The sequence below is a fragment of the Diospyros lotus genome, chromosome 3, assembly GCF_014633365.1.
Source record: "Diospyros lotus cultivar Yz01 chromosome 3, ASM1463336v1, whole genome shotgun sequence".
Taxonomy (NCBI): Eukaryota; Viridiplantae; Streptophyta; class Magnoliopsida; order Ericales; family Ebenaceae; genus Diospyros; species Diospyros lotus.
Window position 1 is genome coordinate 32,796,611 of NC_068340.1, and position 17,338 is coordinate 32,813,948.

General features: G+C 31.3%; 1 protein-coding gene across 1 annotated transcript; it reads left to right on the plus strand.

Moving 5' to 3' along the window:
• Positions 1–11,146: 11,146 nt before the first annotated feature.
• On the plus strand, positions 11,147–16,472 carry LOC127796546 (F-box/LRR-repeat protein 17-like). The gene is made up of 11 exons (XM_052328724.1): positions 11,147–11,790; positions 12,266–12,367; positions 12,829–12,973; positions 13,087–13,271; positions 13,553–13,657; positions 13,934–14,031; positions 14,134–14,354; positions 14,441–14,507; positions 14,594–14,679; positions 15,152–15,250; positions 16,049–16,472. The coding sequence occupies exons 1-11, from the start codon at positions 11,198–11,200 to the stop codon at positions 16,109–16,111; spliced, it is 1,764 nt and encodes a 587-aa protein (XP_052184684.1). The 5' UTR covers positions 11,147–11,197; the 3' UTR covers positions 16,112–16,472.
• The last annotated feature ends 866 nt before the right edge of the window (positions 16,473–17,338 follow it).

A 17,338-nucleotide genomic window follows, 5' to 3' on the forward strand; every position in this document is an offset into this window, starting at 1 on the left:
CTTTTTTTTTGTAGACTTCTCTTTTGTGTGGGTTGAGAGATGATTATTTGTATGTAATTTTTTTTCTTTATTTTTTAACAAAAAGTTATTTATGGAGAAATTATAGTGAAGTTAAAATTATACTTCTCTCTCATCCATTTATTTTAAAGTTATATTTATAAACCTTAAATGTTGAGGGGTAATTATGTGCTCATACAAAAGAATATAATATTTAGTAAAATTAAATGTTTTACTTTTGCCCGCAATGGTTAGGTTGATAATGAGATGTCAGGTAATCATAGTAATTTCTTTTGTTATTAAAGTTTCAATTTTTTAGGTGTAATTTTATTCATAAATTTTTGTATATTTGTTTGGTGCATAATTTATAAAGTAGCATGAATGATCTGTAAATTTATTCAATATATGCCAAAAAGATAATGATCGAGGTTATCTATTGGGAACAATATTAATTATATTTATGATATTTACTATTAATTTAGTTCAAATTATACCAATAAGAGTTTCTAACACATGGTATAATTTAGGTCAAATTATACTATATGTATTGGGTCATATATGGTCTCTGAATTTCAGATATTTACTCTTTTATTTTACCTATTTTTATTTCTTTATTCACTAAATTAAGAAAAAAAAACCAAAAAAATGAAATTTGCATGCTATATTTAGTAACAAACAATAAATGAGGTGGCTAATGCATTGTACATTGATTGTAAATCATAAACTATTGGAAGATAACATTTGGAATTGAAATTAGTGTAGTACCTAATATTCTTAGAAGGATGAAAGATTACAATAAAAAATATAATATAATAAAGATATAGTTACTAATATCCACAAAGAGTAAAGAAAGATAACAAGTCTATTGCTACATCATATTTGCATTGCCTAAGTTGTAATTCTTCCAACTAGTGATCAACCCGTGTATCACGGGAGAATTTAATTTAAAAATAAAAAAATAAATTTGTTATTTTAAATAATTTTAATAAAATTAATAATTATAATTTTTGTATAATCTTTAATCATTTATCAAAATTTAAGTTTAATTAATTATTCGTTATTTAATATGCTAATGGAGAACACTTTTAATTCAATATACTACCGTTCAATGTGTTAAAAAATAATTAACACATTAAGTAGGTCATTTGACAAAATATTTATAATTTTTTTTATTTATTATATTATATTTATTTATAAATAAATATTATAAAATCTATAATATATCCACTCAAAAACGTTCATTATTTTTTATTTATTATATTATAATTATAAATATAAATTAAAACTCTTAATTATGAGTAAGAATCAGTTTTTTCAATAATAACCAAATTTTAAAAATATGAATTTTGATTTCTCCCATAGTCTTAAAAATATGATACCTTAAATATTAATTAGTATTGAAAAATCCTAACATTTGACAACTTTAATAATTTTTTATGAATTTGTTAAGATATCACATTTACTATAATATAATTATTAAAGTAATTAATAATTAATTAATCACTACATTTAATTTAATGCAAGTTTTTGTGGAAAAAAATTCACTATAGATTGACACTTGGCAAAATACTTTGTTTGACTATCATATTTTAATATTATATAAATATAAATATAATAAAGATATAAAGATAATATTAAATAAATGAATAATTTTCTATGACTTAATTAATAGTTTAAGTTATTTATTAATATTTCTCATAAAATCCATGCAAATTTAATACAAATTTTATAGGCAAAAAATAGTTTGGCAGATTTTTGGAGGAAACAAAAATTTGCAAACTATTTTACTTTAATATAATATATTATATATTATTATATTATAGAAATATAAGATTTTATTTAATAGATAATTTTATCTAATTTAGTTAATACTTTAAGTGTCTATTCATATTTCTCATAAATAGTATTTATTTTTGATTGATTGACGGATTAATTGATGAGAAGATCTAACAGAAAATATTTATTGTTCATTAATTAATAGCATTGAAAAATTCATGCAAGTTTAATACAAATTTTAGATATAAAAAATAGTTTGCCAAATTTTTGGAGGAAATAAATATTTGCATACTATTCTACTACATACTATATATAATATGTAATATTTATATTATATTATATAAAGATATAATTTTATATAAATGAACAATTTTATGTGACTTAATTAATAGTTTAAGTATCTATTCATATTATTCATAAATAGTATTTATTTTTGATTGATTGACGAATTAATTAAATATTTAATATTCACATAATAATGTATTGAAAAACCTATGATTAGCATTGAAAAATTCGTGTATTTAAAATCTGTTATTAATTTTACAATAATTAGTACATATTATTTCAAAACGATTGAAAGATTTAAATTATTAATGCAAATTACAAAATATAAATTATTAATGCAATAAGTACTAAATTCAAATAATTGATGCAAGTTTTTGGGAAAATTTTTATTATTATTTATTATTTCGAAACAATTGAAATATTTAAATTATTAATGTAAATTACAAAATACAAATTATTAATGCAATAAATATTAATTACAAATTATTAATGCAGGTTTTTGGGGAAAATTTCTTTTTTCAAGACTATTCTACTTTTATATATATAATATTTATATTATATTATATAAAAATAAAATTTTATATAAATGAATAATTTTTTGTGACTTAATTAATAATTTAAGTGTCTATTCATATTTTTCATAAATAGTATTTATTTTTGATTGATTGACGGATTAATTAAATATTTAATATTTATATAATAATGTATTAGAAAACCCATGATTAGCATTGAAAAACTCGTGTATTTAAAATTCATTATTAATTTTACAATAATTAGTATATATTATTTCAAAACAATTGAAATATTTAAATTATTAATACAAATTACAAAATATAAATTATTAATGCAATAAGTACTAAATGCAAATCATTAATGCAAGTTTTTAGGGGAAATTTTATTACTATTTATTATTCCAAAGCAATTGAAATATTTAAATTATTAATGTAAATTACAAAATACAAATTATTAATGCAATAAGTATTAATTGCATATCATTAATGCAAGTTTTGAAGGAAAATTTCTTTTTTCAAAACTATCATACTTTTATATATATAAAGATTCTCGTGCTAGTTTGAGAGAATGTAATGTGAAGTGGTGGCACTTTATTCTTGCATTGATCCCATAGAGACAAGCTTCTACCCATTCCTCTGGCAAGCCCCGACTCATTTTCATCTTTAAGTAAACTAAAGCCGTCAATAGAGAGTCTGAACCTGCCTGATGAGCCTCTCCCAATCTCTCAACCTTCAAAATCTTAGACAGTTCTTCTAATCCAAGTTGGCCGGTCTTCAGCTCGCAACAATGGCTGGCCAACTACTTCACGTCGTATACACACCCGAAAACATCTGCAAGCTTCTCCACAAACTCCAAAGTAGAGTCAGGCAAGTCTTCATGAGCTAGGAGCCTCCACAAATATGCAAAATCATACAGGCCGTGGAAGGTAACCCATTTGAGTTGTGCATGCATCTGCAAGATATCTATACATATCCAAGAAAAGTGGTGCATGTCGACCCCTTCCTTTGTATTCTTCTATAGATCAATGCCATTGTTTAGCAAGAAGTCGATGGAAGATGGGCCATGCTCGTCCCAATCCATGTCGAAATTGGAAAAATTTATCTGCCACGTTCCGCCCATGTTGCCTTGGTCATCAAACAATGTTAGGCCCAATTGTACCATCTTCATTCTATCCACGTTGTACTTGAGATGTGCATATCTCTTATTTTCAAAAGCATCCCTTTTGGTACGTTTTAGGAATCCAGGAAATTCAGTATCAGTATCCAAAGCTATCATATTATGCGTATTAAGTTTGTCATCAATACGTGACATTGCTCTAAATAAATTTGTATTCCAAACTTTCGTAATTCTCACCGACATAGCGATGGCTATTAGTATTTTCTTACTTTCTAATCTTTCCTAATTTTTTGCCTTCTCTAATGTGGCTTTCATGTGTGACCCAATACATGTATTTATATTAAATAAACCGCGTACTCTTCACCGCGTACATCTTCAATCTTCATCTTCAAATGCCACACGTACGGCTCTCAATGATTTGTTGGTTAATTAGATTTGCCTCATCTCTTCCTGATTTGGTGGCTTATTAAATTTGCCGAGTAGGATGAGGTGGCATTTGAAGATGAAGATTGAATAATATTACATTAGTTGGGATTTGTCTTATCATCAAACTGTTTTTATTCATGAATTCTTTTATATTTTTTTTATGAAAAATGGGCAAACTTTAAAATCTCATTCATAAAGTATTTGTATTCTAATAATTTGATATATATATTAAAAAATAATAGAATTATAAAATATGTATTGACGGTCAAAAGTGAATAGATATAAATTAATTTTTAAAATGAAAAATAATAAACAAGATCTACTCACTCTCACATGGGGAGTCTAATTAAGAGAAGAATAATAGTTCTTTGAATAAAAGATATGGATCAAATGAGATAAAATTATCCTTTAACCCATGATATATATATATAGTCTAGAATATAATAATACAATAAAAAATAATAAAGTACAAAGAAAAATATTTGTATTCATATCAATATCAATAGAGAGTCAACCAAGATAAAATGATAAATTGGCTGCTAAATCACATTATATTAAGGCTTGCAAAAATTGATTATTCTTCACTGATGGGTTGAAACTTGAACGAACACAATAATAAATGGCAAAGACAACTCCAGAGGCAATCCTGATGTTAGGATCTTCTTGCTCTTTATACAAGATGTATTTTGATATTAAACATCAGTTTAATTTATCAATTTGGTTCGATTATTTTATTGCAATAGTTCGGTTCAATTTTTTTTTTTTTATAAAATTTGGTTTTTGATTTTCGTTTTTCACCTTGATTTTCAATTATTTTTTTATGATATTTTTTGTTGCAGTTGCTATTCTCGTGTTTAATTTACTGATGGATGGTGGTGAAGAATACATTTATCTTCCTTCTTTTTATATTATTAAATCTATAGCTGCTGTCCTCTTCAGGATGGCTACATGGGCTGCAAATGGCATGAATTCTCAGGGATGAGATGCGTAATGTTTTTTTATTGTAATAATTTGGTTGTTATAATAGGTTTTCCATTATTTTTTATCAATCAGTTAGTTTAGTTTTTCCGATCTATGTTCGATTTGTTTTTGTTTTTTTTTTTTTTTGTATTAGTTTGATTGTTTATTTAATTTATACAATTTATGTTTAAATTTTTTAATTATTTTAATTAATTTGTTAGTTCAGTTCAGTTTTCTCTATCAATTCATTTACTTAAGTTATTTTAGTAATCGAATCAATTATTTGCACATTCTTATTCAAACTAAACCCATAATTATATAAATAATAATTTAAAATATATTTATCTAAATATATTATTAATTTAAACGTTAACCACATTTAAAACATTAGACAATTTTTAAGTTTGAAGTCTCAAAAGCCATCTTAAAAAACGATAACAAAGAACAAAAAAACAAATGAGTGAATTCTCAGCCTATGTCTCGTTATTGCCTCGCGGTCTCTCCAGCCATTTTATTCATCTAAATCAGCCAGTCCTAGCAACGGCTAGACGGCTCTCGACCTTGCTTGGGTATCTCTCCCCTCCATGGCTAGCTCGTCGGCGTCGAAGAACACCTTGGCTAGAGCTTTGAGGGGTGGCTCTGGATCATTGGCTCTAGAAGAGGCGATGGCATGGGAGATATTTAGAGATTGTTTGACTTAGTATTATTTTTAATAACTTTTAAGTGATTTAACCTTTATCTTAAAAGTTAAATAGTGTTTAAGTTGATAATGTGTTTGAATATATGTACTTTTAAGTTATCAATTATTAGTTATATATTTGATTTGTAAAAACTAATAAGCTATTAGAATTTGACAAAAAAACTAAAATAGACATAATGCTAAGTAATATAATTAAAAAGTATAAAAAAACTAATTTTGATCAAATAAATTATAAATTAATTTATAATTAATAGAATACTTACAATTACAAGTTAATAAATTATATATAATTATCAAAAAATATTAATACAATACTTTAGGTTTATAAATTTTGGTTTAGTGCATAAAAATATTAAATATATATATTGATACATTATAAAATACTTATACATAAATATTAAATTTGATAGATATTTTTATGAAATTTGATTTTATTGCTAAATTAAATGGCAAAACATCAAAATCAATATAAAAAATAATATTGAAATATTTTAGAATTCATTTTTATTAATAAATTTGGGCCATGAGGATTACTATTAGAATTCAAGATGCTTAAATTTTACTAAATTACAACAATTACTGTTTACATCCTATAAATTACACTAATCTTTTATTAACTCAAAAAATGTTTGGAAATTCATATAATTTTGTAAAACTTTAAAGCTATAATTTTTGTGATATCATTTCTAAATAATTATCTTTTGACATACAAAAAATATATACATATAAAACTTGACATACAAAACAAACACAAAAGAAACGGAAAGAAACTTGACATACAAAAAGTACACAACATATATATATAAATAAGTTGTATATAAAAAATATATATATATAAATACAGGAAAAGGAAAATAAAATACACAACATATATATATAAATATATAAACTGATAAAGAAGAGGCAACGATGGCACGACAAGGAGGAGACCCACCAGCGACGACGCCCGATCTGGAGAGGAATGAGGAGGCAACGACAGATCGGAGAAGAATGAGGCGACAGGTAATGGCGCGACCCAAAATCGAAGGCGACTTGCGGTGACGAATCTGGAAGAAGAATCGGTGATGGCATGACCCGAATCTAGAATAAGGCTGCCATAGCGACCCAGCTGGACGACAGCGATGATGGTATGTAGGAGGGGCGACGGTGTAGCGGTGATAATTGTATAGTAGAGGTTCTGGAAAAGATGATGGGAATAGAGCTTTGGGGGAGAAAATGTATCGTGCAATGGTAATGAAGAGTACGCGTGTAAATATGAAAAATATTTGAGGGTATTTTGGTATTTTTCTTGGTCAACTTACCAGTGTTTTCTGGCAAAGTTGGGAGGCACCAACTTTTGCTAAACGCTGCTATAACAACTTTTCAGTGGCAAAGCATATAAGTTAATATACTAAGCCAAACACTTAAGCACAAATGTAACGTAGTGGATCCGCTGCATAAATGACTTATACGCAGTTAAACTGCTAAGCCAAATAATCTCTTAACCCCATCCAGAGGGTTCTTCTCATCGTCGTTATTGCTGTTGCCGCTATCAACTCCAAAAAGAACAGTCAGATTAGTCACCTAATGAAATCCGTTGAACCTAGGGTTAATAGTTATTAAAGCATTTTCTTCTCTAAATATATTATTAATTACTTACCCGTAGTTAAATTTATATAAATGTATGACAAAATAGTTTGATATTTAATTTTACAATTCTGACTTGGTTTCATTGATTATGTCTGCGTTTCTTAAGTCTTTAATTTCATTTTAATTTTAAGAAGATTAATCATGGTCGCTTCAATTATATTTTTTCACCTTTTAAGTATTTTTCTAATGTATGTATAGCAATTTTGAAAATTTTATCATCTTAAGTAACATTGTCTGTACCTTTCTTCTCTCCAGGCTACATTTTTTTCCCTATTCTAATAATTGGGTTTTTTTTTTTTCTTGCCTTAATGGTTGCTGAATTTCAGATATTTACTATTCTATTTTACCTCTTCTTTATTTCATTATTCACTGAATTTGAAAAAAAAAAAAAAGCAAAACAAAATGAAGAATTTGCATGCTATATTTAGTAACAAAAATCAAATTGCACATTGAATATTGTAAATTATAAACTGCACGAAGATAACCTTTGAAATTGAAATTATTGTAGTACACAATATTTTTAGAGGGATGAAAGATTATAATAAGAAAATGATACAATAAAGATGTAGTTAGTCATGTCCACAGAGAGTAAAGAAAAATGACAAGTCTATAGCTAGTTCATATTCGCATGGCTAATGTTGCAATTCTTCCAATCCTTGTGCTAGTTTGAGAGAATGCAATGCAAAGCAGTGGCACTTTATTCTTACACTGATTCCATAAAGACGATCTTTCACCCATTTCTCTAGTAAGCGCCAACTCATTTTCATCTTCAAATAAACTAAAGCCGTTAATAAAGAGTCTGAACCTGTCTAATGAACCTCTCTCAACCTTCAAAATCTTGAACAACTCCTCTAATCCAAGTTGGCCAATCTTCAGCTTGCAACAATGACTGGTCATCTGCACATATACACACTTGAAAACATATGCAAGCTTCTCCACAAACTCTAAAGTAGAGTTAGGCAAGTCTTCATGAGTTAAGAGCCTCCATAAATATGCAAAATCATACGAGTCGTGGAAGGTAATCCATTTGAGTTGTGCATGTCTTTGCAAGATATCCATAAACATCCAAGAAAAGTGGTGCATGTTGACTTATTCTCTTGTATTCTTCTGTAGATCAATGTTGATATTTAACAAGAAGTTGATGGAAGACGGGCCATGCTCGTCCTTATCTATGTCAAAATTGGAAAAATTTATCTGCGACATTCCGCCTATGTTGCCTTGGTCATCAAACAACGTTAGGCCCAATTGTACCATCTTTATCATATCTATGTTGTATTTGAGATATGCATACCTCTAACTTTCAAAACCATCCCTTTTGGTACATTTTAGGAATTCAAGGAATTTAGTATCTAATGCTATCATAGTATGCGTATTAAGTTCATCGTCAATGTATGACATTTCTCTAAATAAATTTTTATTCCATACCTTCCTAATTTTTACTGGTATAGCGTTGGCCATTAATACTTTCTTGTTTTCTAATCTTCCCTAATTTTGTCTTCTTTATTATGGTTTCTATATATGACCCAATACATGTATTTATAATGTGATAATTGTGATTAAAAAAATCTTAATTCATAAATGATTGGGTTTATTAATTTGACATTGATTATGATTTCGAATTTGACTATGATTATGATATTGTTGATTATGATTTTGGATTTGACTATGATTATGATATTGTTAAATTCAATTTTGAGTGAAATTTATTCTATCTAGAAGATTATATTTATTAATTATCTTTTAATTAAGATATGATTTTTTATATACATTCATAAATAATTTTTATATTAATAAGAATTTTTAACACATGATATTTTTCCATTAGTGTATGAATAAAGTTTCAAATGAGAAAATATATGTATCAACTTTAATTGAAAATTTTAATCAAAGCAAGAAAATAAAAGAACATGAAAATTATATGTAAATAACAAATATTAGTGAAAATGAAAAACATATAGATATGAAATGATAATGAAAAAATGACACTTTATAAAAAATAAAAACAAGAGTAAATGAAAATATACGAGTCATTTTTATAAATATATTTTTTAATATAAAAATTTATAAAAAAATAGTTATTCATAATTAATGAATAACTACAATTACAACTATACATACATACATATATAATAACAAACTCAAAATTATATACATACATTTATAGTGAGAGACTATAGGTGTCAAAAGGGCTGGGCCGGTCCGACCCGAGTCAGCCCACGGGCTTTTTAAAAGGGTCGGGCCGACCCTTTTACTAAAAGGGCCGGGCCGAGCTCGGGCCCTTTTGCCATGGATAGGGCCCGGCCCGACCCACAGCCCCCATAATGGGGGCCGGGCTCGACCAGGCCCGTCACGGGCTAGGCCGGGCGGCCCACGGGCCGCTCGGCCATTTTGGCACCTCTATGAGAGACTATAGGTGTCAAAAGGGTCGACCTGATCCGGCCCGAGTCAGCCCACGAGCTTTTTAAAAGGGCCGGCCCGGCCCTTTTGCCATGAATAGGGCCCAGCCCACCCACGGCCCCCCTACAAAGGGGTCGGACCGGGCCGGGCCAACCCGTGGGCTAGAGGGCTGGGCCGGGCCCTTAGCCCACAAGGCCTAACGAGCTGGGCCCGGCCTTTTTTTTTTCTTTTTTTTTTAAATATTTTTTTTAAAAATAATACATATAATATATACATATATAAATATCAAAATAATACATATATAAAAATTAATTGTATTCTTTTTAAAATATTTTCTATCTTAATTCTTAAGTTTTAAATATTATTTCATTATTTTATATTTCAAAATTCTATATACCTTATAATTTTTCTTGTGAATTGATATGAAAAATAATGTACATGTAAAAAGGATAATGTTTATTTATAATTTAAATATATAAAAAATTTAACTTAAAAATTTTAAATAAATTGATGGTTATTATTTATATATATTACGAAATTAAATTTTTTAGTATCCAATATCAATAATTACTAAAGAATAACAAAATTTAAAAAAAAATGAATAAGATTCTTACTGGCCTATAAGGGCCCAACGGGCCATGGGCCGGTCCGTGGGCCTAATTTCTTTGGCCCAGTCTGGCCCATTTGAAAAGTAACGGGTCGAGCCAAAGCCCAGCTCGTCACGGGTTGGGCCGGGCGACCCGACCCTTTTGACACTTTTATGAGAGACTCACAATTATATATATATATATATATTTTTAATCATTTCGATCGTGAATCAAAATGCTCAAAGATAGTGATTATCACTGTTGCTGGTTGTTAATAAAAAAAAATGGATAAACAATCAACAGAAGATGGCAATGGTAGAAAGAGAAAGCTAGAGTTAAGTTTTTTTTAAAAAAATTAAAAGAAAATAGAAAATTTGGGTTTAAAATATGGTTGCCATGATAACAAGTGTATTTTTAAAATTTTTGAAAAATTATAAAATAGTCTTAAAATATTTTTAAAATTATATAAATAACCTAAAAACTTTTTTTCGATAGTTGTTATTTCGAACAAAACAAGTAAAAACTAAAAAGACGCCGAAACCAACGGAGAACAAATATATCCATGTGAAATGAGAAATGATGGTATATATAATAATAAGGGTAAAAGAGGAATTGTGGTAAATAAGAAACCACGCTCCCCACATTGTTTTCAAAAAGTCAATGGCGCCAAAATGACTGAATCTCCCGCGCCTTTCCAACCAGACCCCTTGCCTTTATTATTACCTCTCGCCCTCTCTCTCTCTCTCTCTCTCTCCACACGTATATATATTTATCGCCTGTAAAGAGCCAGCCGAGCAGCCCAGCGAACCAGATGCACGGCCGCCAAGCTCATCCCGCCACCGCCGGCACCGTCTCCCCGATCTCCGACTTCTATCAACCCAAGCAAGGCAAAAAGCGGGGGAGCTACAACTGCGGCCGTTGCGGTCTTCCCAAGAAAGGCCATAAATGTCACATTCCGGCCGATACGACCCCCACTGACTCAGACTCTTATACTCCCGCCGCCTTGCCTTCGCCCCCTTCCGTCGTCAGGCCGCTTCCGTCGACACCGCCACCGGGCCAGCCCCACCCGTACCTTAGGCGAGCGCTCTCTTTCGACGACATTGACGTCCGAGATTCGCTGGATTCTGACGATGAAGAGGAGTACGATGCGCCGGAGCTGGAAACTGTTATTGATTCCGGCCGATTGCCGATGAGATGCCTGTGGGAAGTGCTTAGGAGGTTACCGCCGCCGGCGATTCTTTCGGCGGCGAAAGTGTGCAAGGGGTGGAGGGACACGGCCAGGAGGCTCTGGCGGGCGGCGGAGGAACTGAGGCTTAGGGTTCCGGCGAAGGCCCAGGTTGGACTAGTTGGATCGGTTTTGCAGAAGTGTCCGGGACTAGTTCGACTCTCGATTAGAATGGAAAGGTTAGGGTTTTACAACAACCGTTTCTCAGATCTAGTGTTTTTGTTGGCTCGATAAGTTGAAGCTACGACTACGAACAAGATTAAGCCATATTAACAAGAGCAAGACTACGAAACTAACAGTAGGACTAAAACATAATATGATACGAATACAAAGCAAATCATCAGCAAATGTACTTGGCATCAGACTGTGGCATTGGATTCAATGGCCGATCTTTGTGAAGTCATTTCGAACATCTAAATCTAAGTTGCATGGTTATCCCTTGCCAGTCATAAATTAACCGTTGAACAGATCAGAGATTAAAAAGTTATTCTAATAATTTGAGATCCAAACATCTGATCTCATTGAAAGGTGCAGTTTTAAGATCTTCAAGAAGAGTAGTCAAAATACTATTATAACTGTAAAACTCTGAACTTGATGTGATTTTTATGTTTGCCTTTCGTTTTTTATCCTCATTTTTTCTGTTTGGTGTTGCAGTGATGTGGATGCAACGATGCTTGCTTGTGTTGCATTCTCTTGTCCCAATCTGGAGGCTATGGAAATCTTTACATCCAAGACTTCAGTCAATCGAATAACTGGGTATTGTTACTGTTCATTTTTGCATCCTTCTATTTTTAATTTCTTATATATCATGTACATCTGCATTCTATTTGTTTATTAGAGAACTTGAGAATTCTTTCCGTTCTGCTTCTGTATGTGCTCACCCAACCTTTAGATTTTGCTGCTGCACCTTGCACGATGGGATTAAATATCCTTTTTAGGGTTCCTAAAGTCATGATTATTACTGCTTGTTACACAATTCTAAGAAGTTGTGATGATCAGAGTATAACATGTGTAATTAATGTTTGAAATTAATTGGAAACTCATAAGGCTTAATTCTGATAATGTTCAAACATACATGACATCAAGCAGTAGAAACTCGACATTACCATTTGTTTGTGGTGCATATAATATGATTTTATTTTTTAGCGAAAGGGGGTTGATCCATTTTCTGGTTATATGCTAAAATGAACTGGAATGATTATGTGATCTCAATTCAGGGATGAATTGGGCCGTTTTATTGCTGATAAAAGATGCCTTGCGAGCCTTAAGATGGAAGGTTGTTTTAGCCTTGGAGGTTTTGTTCTTTCTTCATCAAGTCTTTCTACTCTTTGGCTTTCAGATCTTCACTCTCTATCTAAGATGGTTAGCCTACTATCTTTTATGTTATCCGTTGTGGTAATTTCTACCCTGTGTATGTTGTGTTTGACATTTAGTTGGCTAAATTCATTCCTTTCATCTATAATCCTGCTGTATAGGTTTTCAACTGCCCCAATTTGAAGGAGATTTCTCTCAGTTTTTCCTGTCAAGAAAATGATAATACTGATCTTATTACTATGGTGGATAGCTTGGGAAGGGGCTGTCCAAGGCTACAGAATGTACACATTGCATCAGTTCATCTATCTCATGCTGCTGTTCTTGCCCTAACAGCTGCAAATTTAAGGTCTGAAATGCTGTGCTTATAGCACTAATCTTTTGATTTATTGACCACTGGAGCGCAACCATTAGTGGTCTTACTTGTTGAGGGAAATAATGGAATGCAATAAAGCAATAATGGTGTTCCCAGTGTATGAGGATCCCTACTTTGCAAAGGTTGGGGTTGGGGAGGCTCAATTTTTTACGCAGCGCCATTATTTTGCAAAGATATATGCGCGTTTTATTTGTTGATTTGGATATCTCCCATTTTGTATCTTGCGTAACTGTGCTGTTTCTCCACTGTGGCAGATGGTTGCAGATGCTTTCTCTTGTGCTTGGATCAGAGATCACTGATGCATCAGTTGCAGCAATTGCCTCAAGTTATTCAAACCTAGAATTGCTTGATCTAAGTGGGTATGTTCAAAATTTAAATTCCTTGTTTTCCTTACATTTTAGTATGCAAGACAAAATAATAATTAGAAAGCTAGACATTATTTACTGTGTGATGTCCCACCAATTTTCTACTTAGTTCAAGAGTTGAGGACCTTAAATGAGATGAGAAATTATATTTACCAATATGAAGGTGGGGATCCATAACGGTCTTAGTGTAGTGTTTATCTTGTCAATCCAGTTGCTTGTTACTTGGGTTGCTCTTCAAGATTATGGTTCTCACACCACATTTCATTTCAGGTCTTCCATCAGTGACAGTGGCATTGGAATGATCTGCAATGTGTTTCCAGAAACACTATCAAAGCTTCTTCTTGCCCTTTGTCCCAACGTTACTTTGAGTATGTTTCAAGTCCAGCTCTAAGTTTAAAACAATATTGTATTCTATTTTATCTAATCATTGTTTTCTGACTGGTTTTCTTTGTTTCTCCTTTTTCTTTTAGGTGGAATCCAATTTGCTGCCGCCCAACTGCCTCTTCTTGAACTCATGGATTGTGGGATGACCCTATGTGATCCAAATTCCCTAGGCTCAGTCTCTGAAGAAATCAATGAATGTGAGTTGCAGAAATTGTCCGACAGCAAACTACACTTTATCTGCCAGAAACTAATCATCAAACATGGAAGACTAAAAAAGCTAAGCTTGTGGGGATGTTCTGGTTTAGATGTGAGATTCTCTACTTTAAATGGTTGGTACCATCTTGTTGGTAGGATTTCTAATCCGGACTCAACAGTATGTGAATTTGGATGCAGGGTTTATATCTGAACTGTCCACAACTTAATGATCTGAATCTAAATGGATGTAAAAATTTGCATCCAGGTATGTTGAGTTGGTAGACAATTTACATGCTAGAGCATTTTGTGTCTTGTATCTTTTTAACTTTTCTGCTCTTTTAAATTCTTCAGAGAGATTGCTGCTTCAGTTACCACGTTTGGAGAATGTGCATGCATCAGGCTGTTGTGATATGTTGGTAGAAACTATTCAAAGCCAGGTAAGAGATCTAGTGCTTAAATCACCTGCAATTTTTTGAGATCTGCTAATTCAATCTTTTCAAATAAGAAGGGTAGATAAAGTTCAGGCTATCTGGGTTTTAAGCTTAAATTGAGGACATGAACTCAAGTCAAGCAATCGGAACAGCTCCTTGTTTGTTGCAGTGAGGCCCTGAGTGGCATAAGAGAAGACTGGTTTAGGATAGCTTGGCCCATCACATGTTGGTAGTGATATCATTGTGGGAAACCTTTTTTATGCTTTTTCTTAACTAATGCGGATGAAAGCAATTGCCTTCTCTAATTTTTGGAGCTGCTTTCGAGGAAATAGGACAGGTTTTACCACTTGAATAGTTTTTATTGTCTCTTGTTAATGCGCAGTTGAGTGTATATACCTGTAACTGTTCGAGAGTTGAAGTGAATGGTGGAACTACTTTTTTGCAGTATTTTGACTTACATTTTCTTTGCATTTTACAGGTCTGTAAGGAATCTGCTGCTATGAAAAATCATTATCCTTTCAAGCGATTAGCTGATGGCTCCAAGAGAGTTCGGGTCCCACATTTTTTCAATGATCAGGTAATTCTAAAAGCTTGACCAGAAGCCATCATCTATGCTAATGCATAAATGGAAAACACCAGTTTGGAGTTGTCACCTTTTCATCTATCAAGTATCAACATCACCATTAAACAGTTCTTTTATATATAATTTGAATCACTATATTTCCAAATGAATTGACGGGTAAATGGCAAAAGAAGAAAAAGCTAATATCACATGATAAATTGTTTGAACAACTTTTAGCGTCCTGAAGAAGGGTGTGCCACTATTTGATAATGGTCAATTTACATTTTGATGGCAGTTTTTTTTTTCCTTCATGAACTGCATATGCTAGTCTCTGGCATGTATAAGGTGACATTTCTTCATTATCTTAATCATATGCAAATATTTAAACAATATGGCCAGTGACATAAACATATCCAGACTCCAGAGCACAGTTTACTCAACAACCTTTGACAGGCGAAGTTACAAAACGTTTGTTTTCCCAAACAGGATTTCGTCAGCTTTTGCTATATTTTTGTTGTTAGAGTGGACGGAATGGAATCAGTTTCTAACAAGTAGAGGAAGACTAAGAAATTTACCTAGCCAGAAAAAATGAAAAATTTGGTAGATAACTCTTAGGCATGATGTGCAATCTTCTTCTAGAAGCTAGAGCCATTGATAGAGATGATTGGCTAGTCAGAATTTATAGATAGTGGGATTAAAGTTGATATATTATTTGTATATTTTTGCTGGTAAGATAGAGCATTTTTTATGGGTATAGCTGAAGAAAATTTGTTGTGGACTCTTCTCTAATTAATGAACTTATGTTTCTTGCAGGCGTCTGATCATGATGAAAAGCAGAGATTTGTCAAAAGGCAGTGCATTGTGGTTGTAGATTAATGCAAGATAAGCCTTATGAAATGGCCAACCAATTTGACTGATCCAAAGCTCAAATTGTTCACAAACAGGCCTTTTTTTTTTTTTTTTTTTCAGATTTTCATGATCATGGTAGAGAACTTGGGTCTCATATCTCTAAAATAAAGAATTCCTTTTTTGTTTTTTATGTTCTCAAATGTATAAAACAAAGAATAAGTTGTTATGTAGCTAGCCATTGCACTAATTTGGCCATTTGGTGGAAGTCATCTTGGTACAACGACAACTAGCACTTGATTCCTTCCATTACTGGTTTTAGGTTGTCTTGTTATAAACAATAAAGCCTACAATAGTATCTCACTTGCAGTAATTTTAGGTTGCATGAAATTACACTAACCCCTATTCCTTTTAACAATTTGTATCATCTGTATTTTAAACTCCATGAGTGTACTGGAGATCAGATGATTGCCCAAATACCTATTTGCATATTAAATTGAAATTTGGCTAGTTTTTCTTAATGTCTTTTAGAATGATGTGTGTTAATTTAGATTAAAAAAGTAGTATATTGTCTCTTGGCATTCAATTTTTTTTTATTAAAAGGAAAGAGAACTTATACTGTTGTATCTTGTAATGAATAAATTGTGACACTAAAATAGTTGAAATTGAGTGGATGATCTTATCTGGCCCTTTTTTATAATCATGCCATATAAATGAAAGGTTTAGTGTTATAATTTGTGCATCACAAATATATAAAACTAATACATGGTATATAATTCATCATGGTCCATCCGGAATGAGTCACCTGAAAACGGGATCTCTTCTTCGACAAAAGAATATTGAAATGCAATAAATGAAACCTTGGAGAAATGGGAGGCCAAGCCTTAGCCTACCCACGCAATTGATAAATTGCAAATTAAACTCTCCTCTTCACTCCCAGTCACTCACTGCATTTCTTTAAAATGTAGGTCACACATGTATTTTATTTGGGATTAGTGTTTTTGCGCGATCTTTAATATTTGTATCTTCGATTACGCCAGAAGAGGTAATTATAAAGTGTCAATTTTGTTAGTGACCATAAATAAGTACTTGGTAATGATTTATAGCAAAATAATCTTTAAATAAATAAAATATGAGCTCTCATTTTAGTACATTAAAACTGAGCCTTAGTGAATAAAGAAAGATTGTTTATTTATTCTCTAAATCCAAGAGTTACAAGAGAAATAAAAATAAAACAAGTTGATAAAATTTTAACTA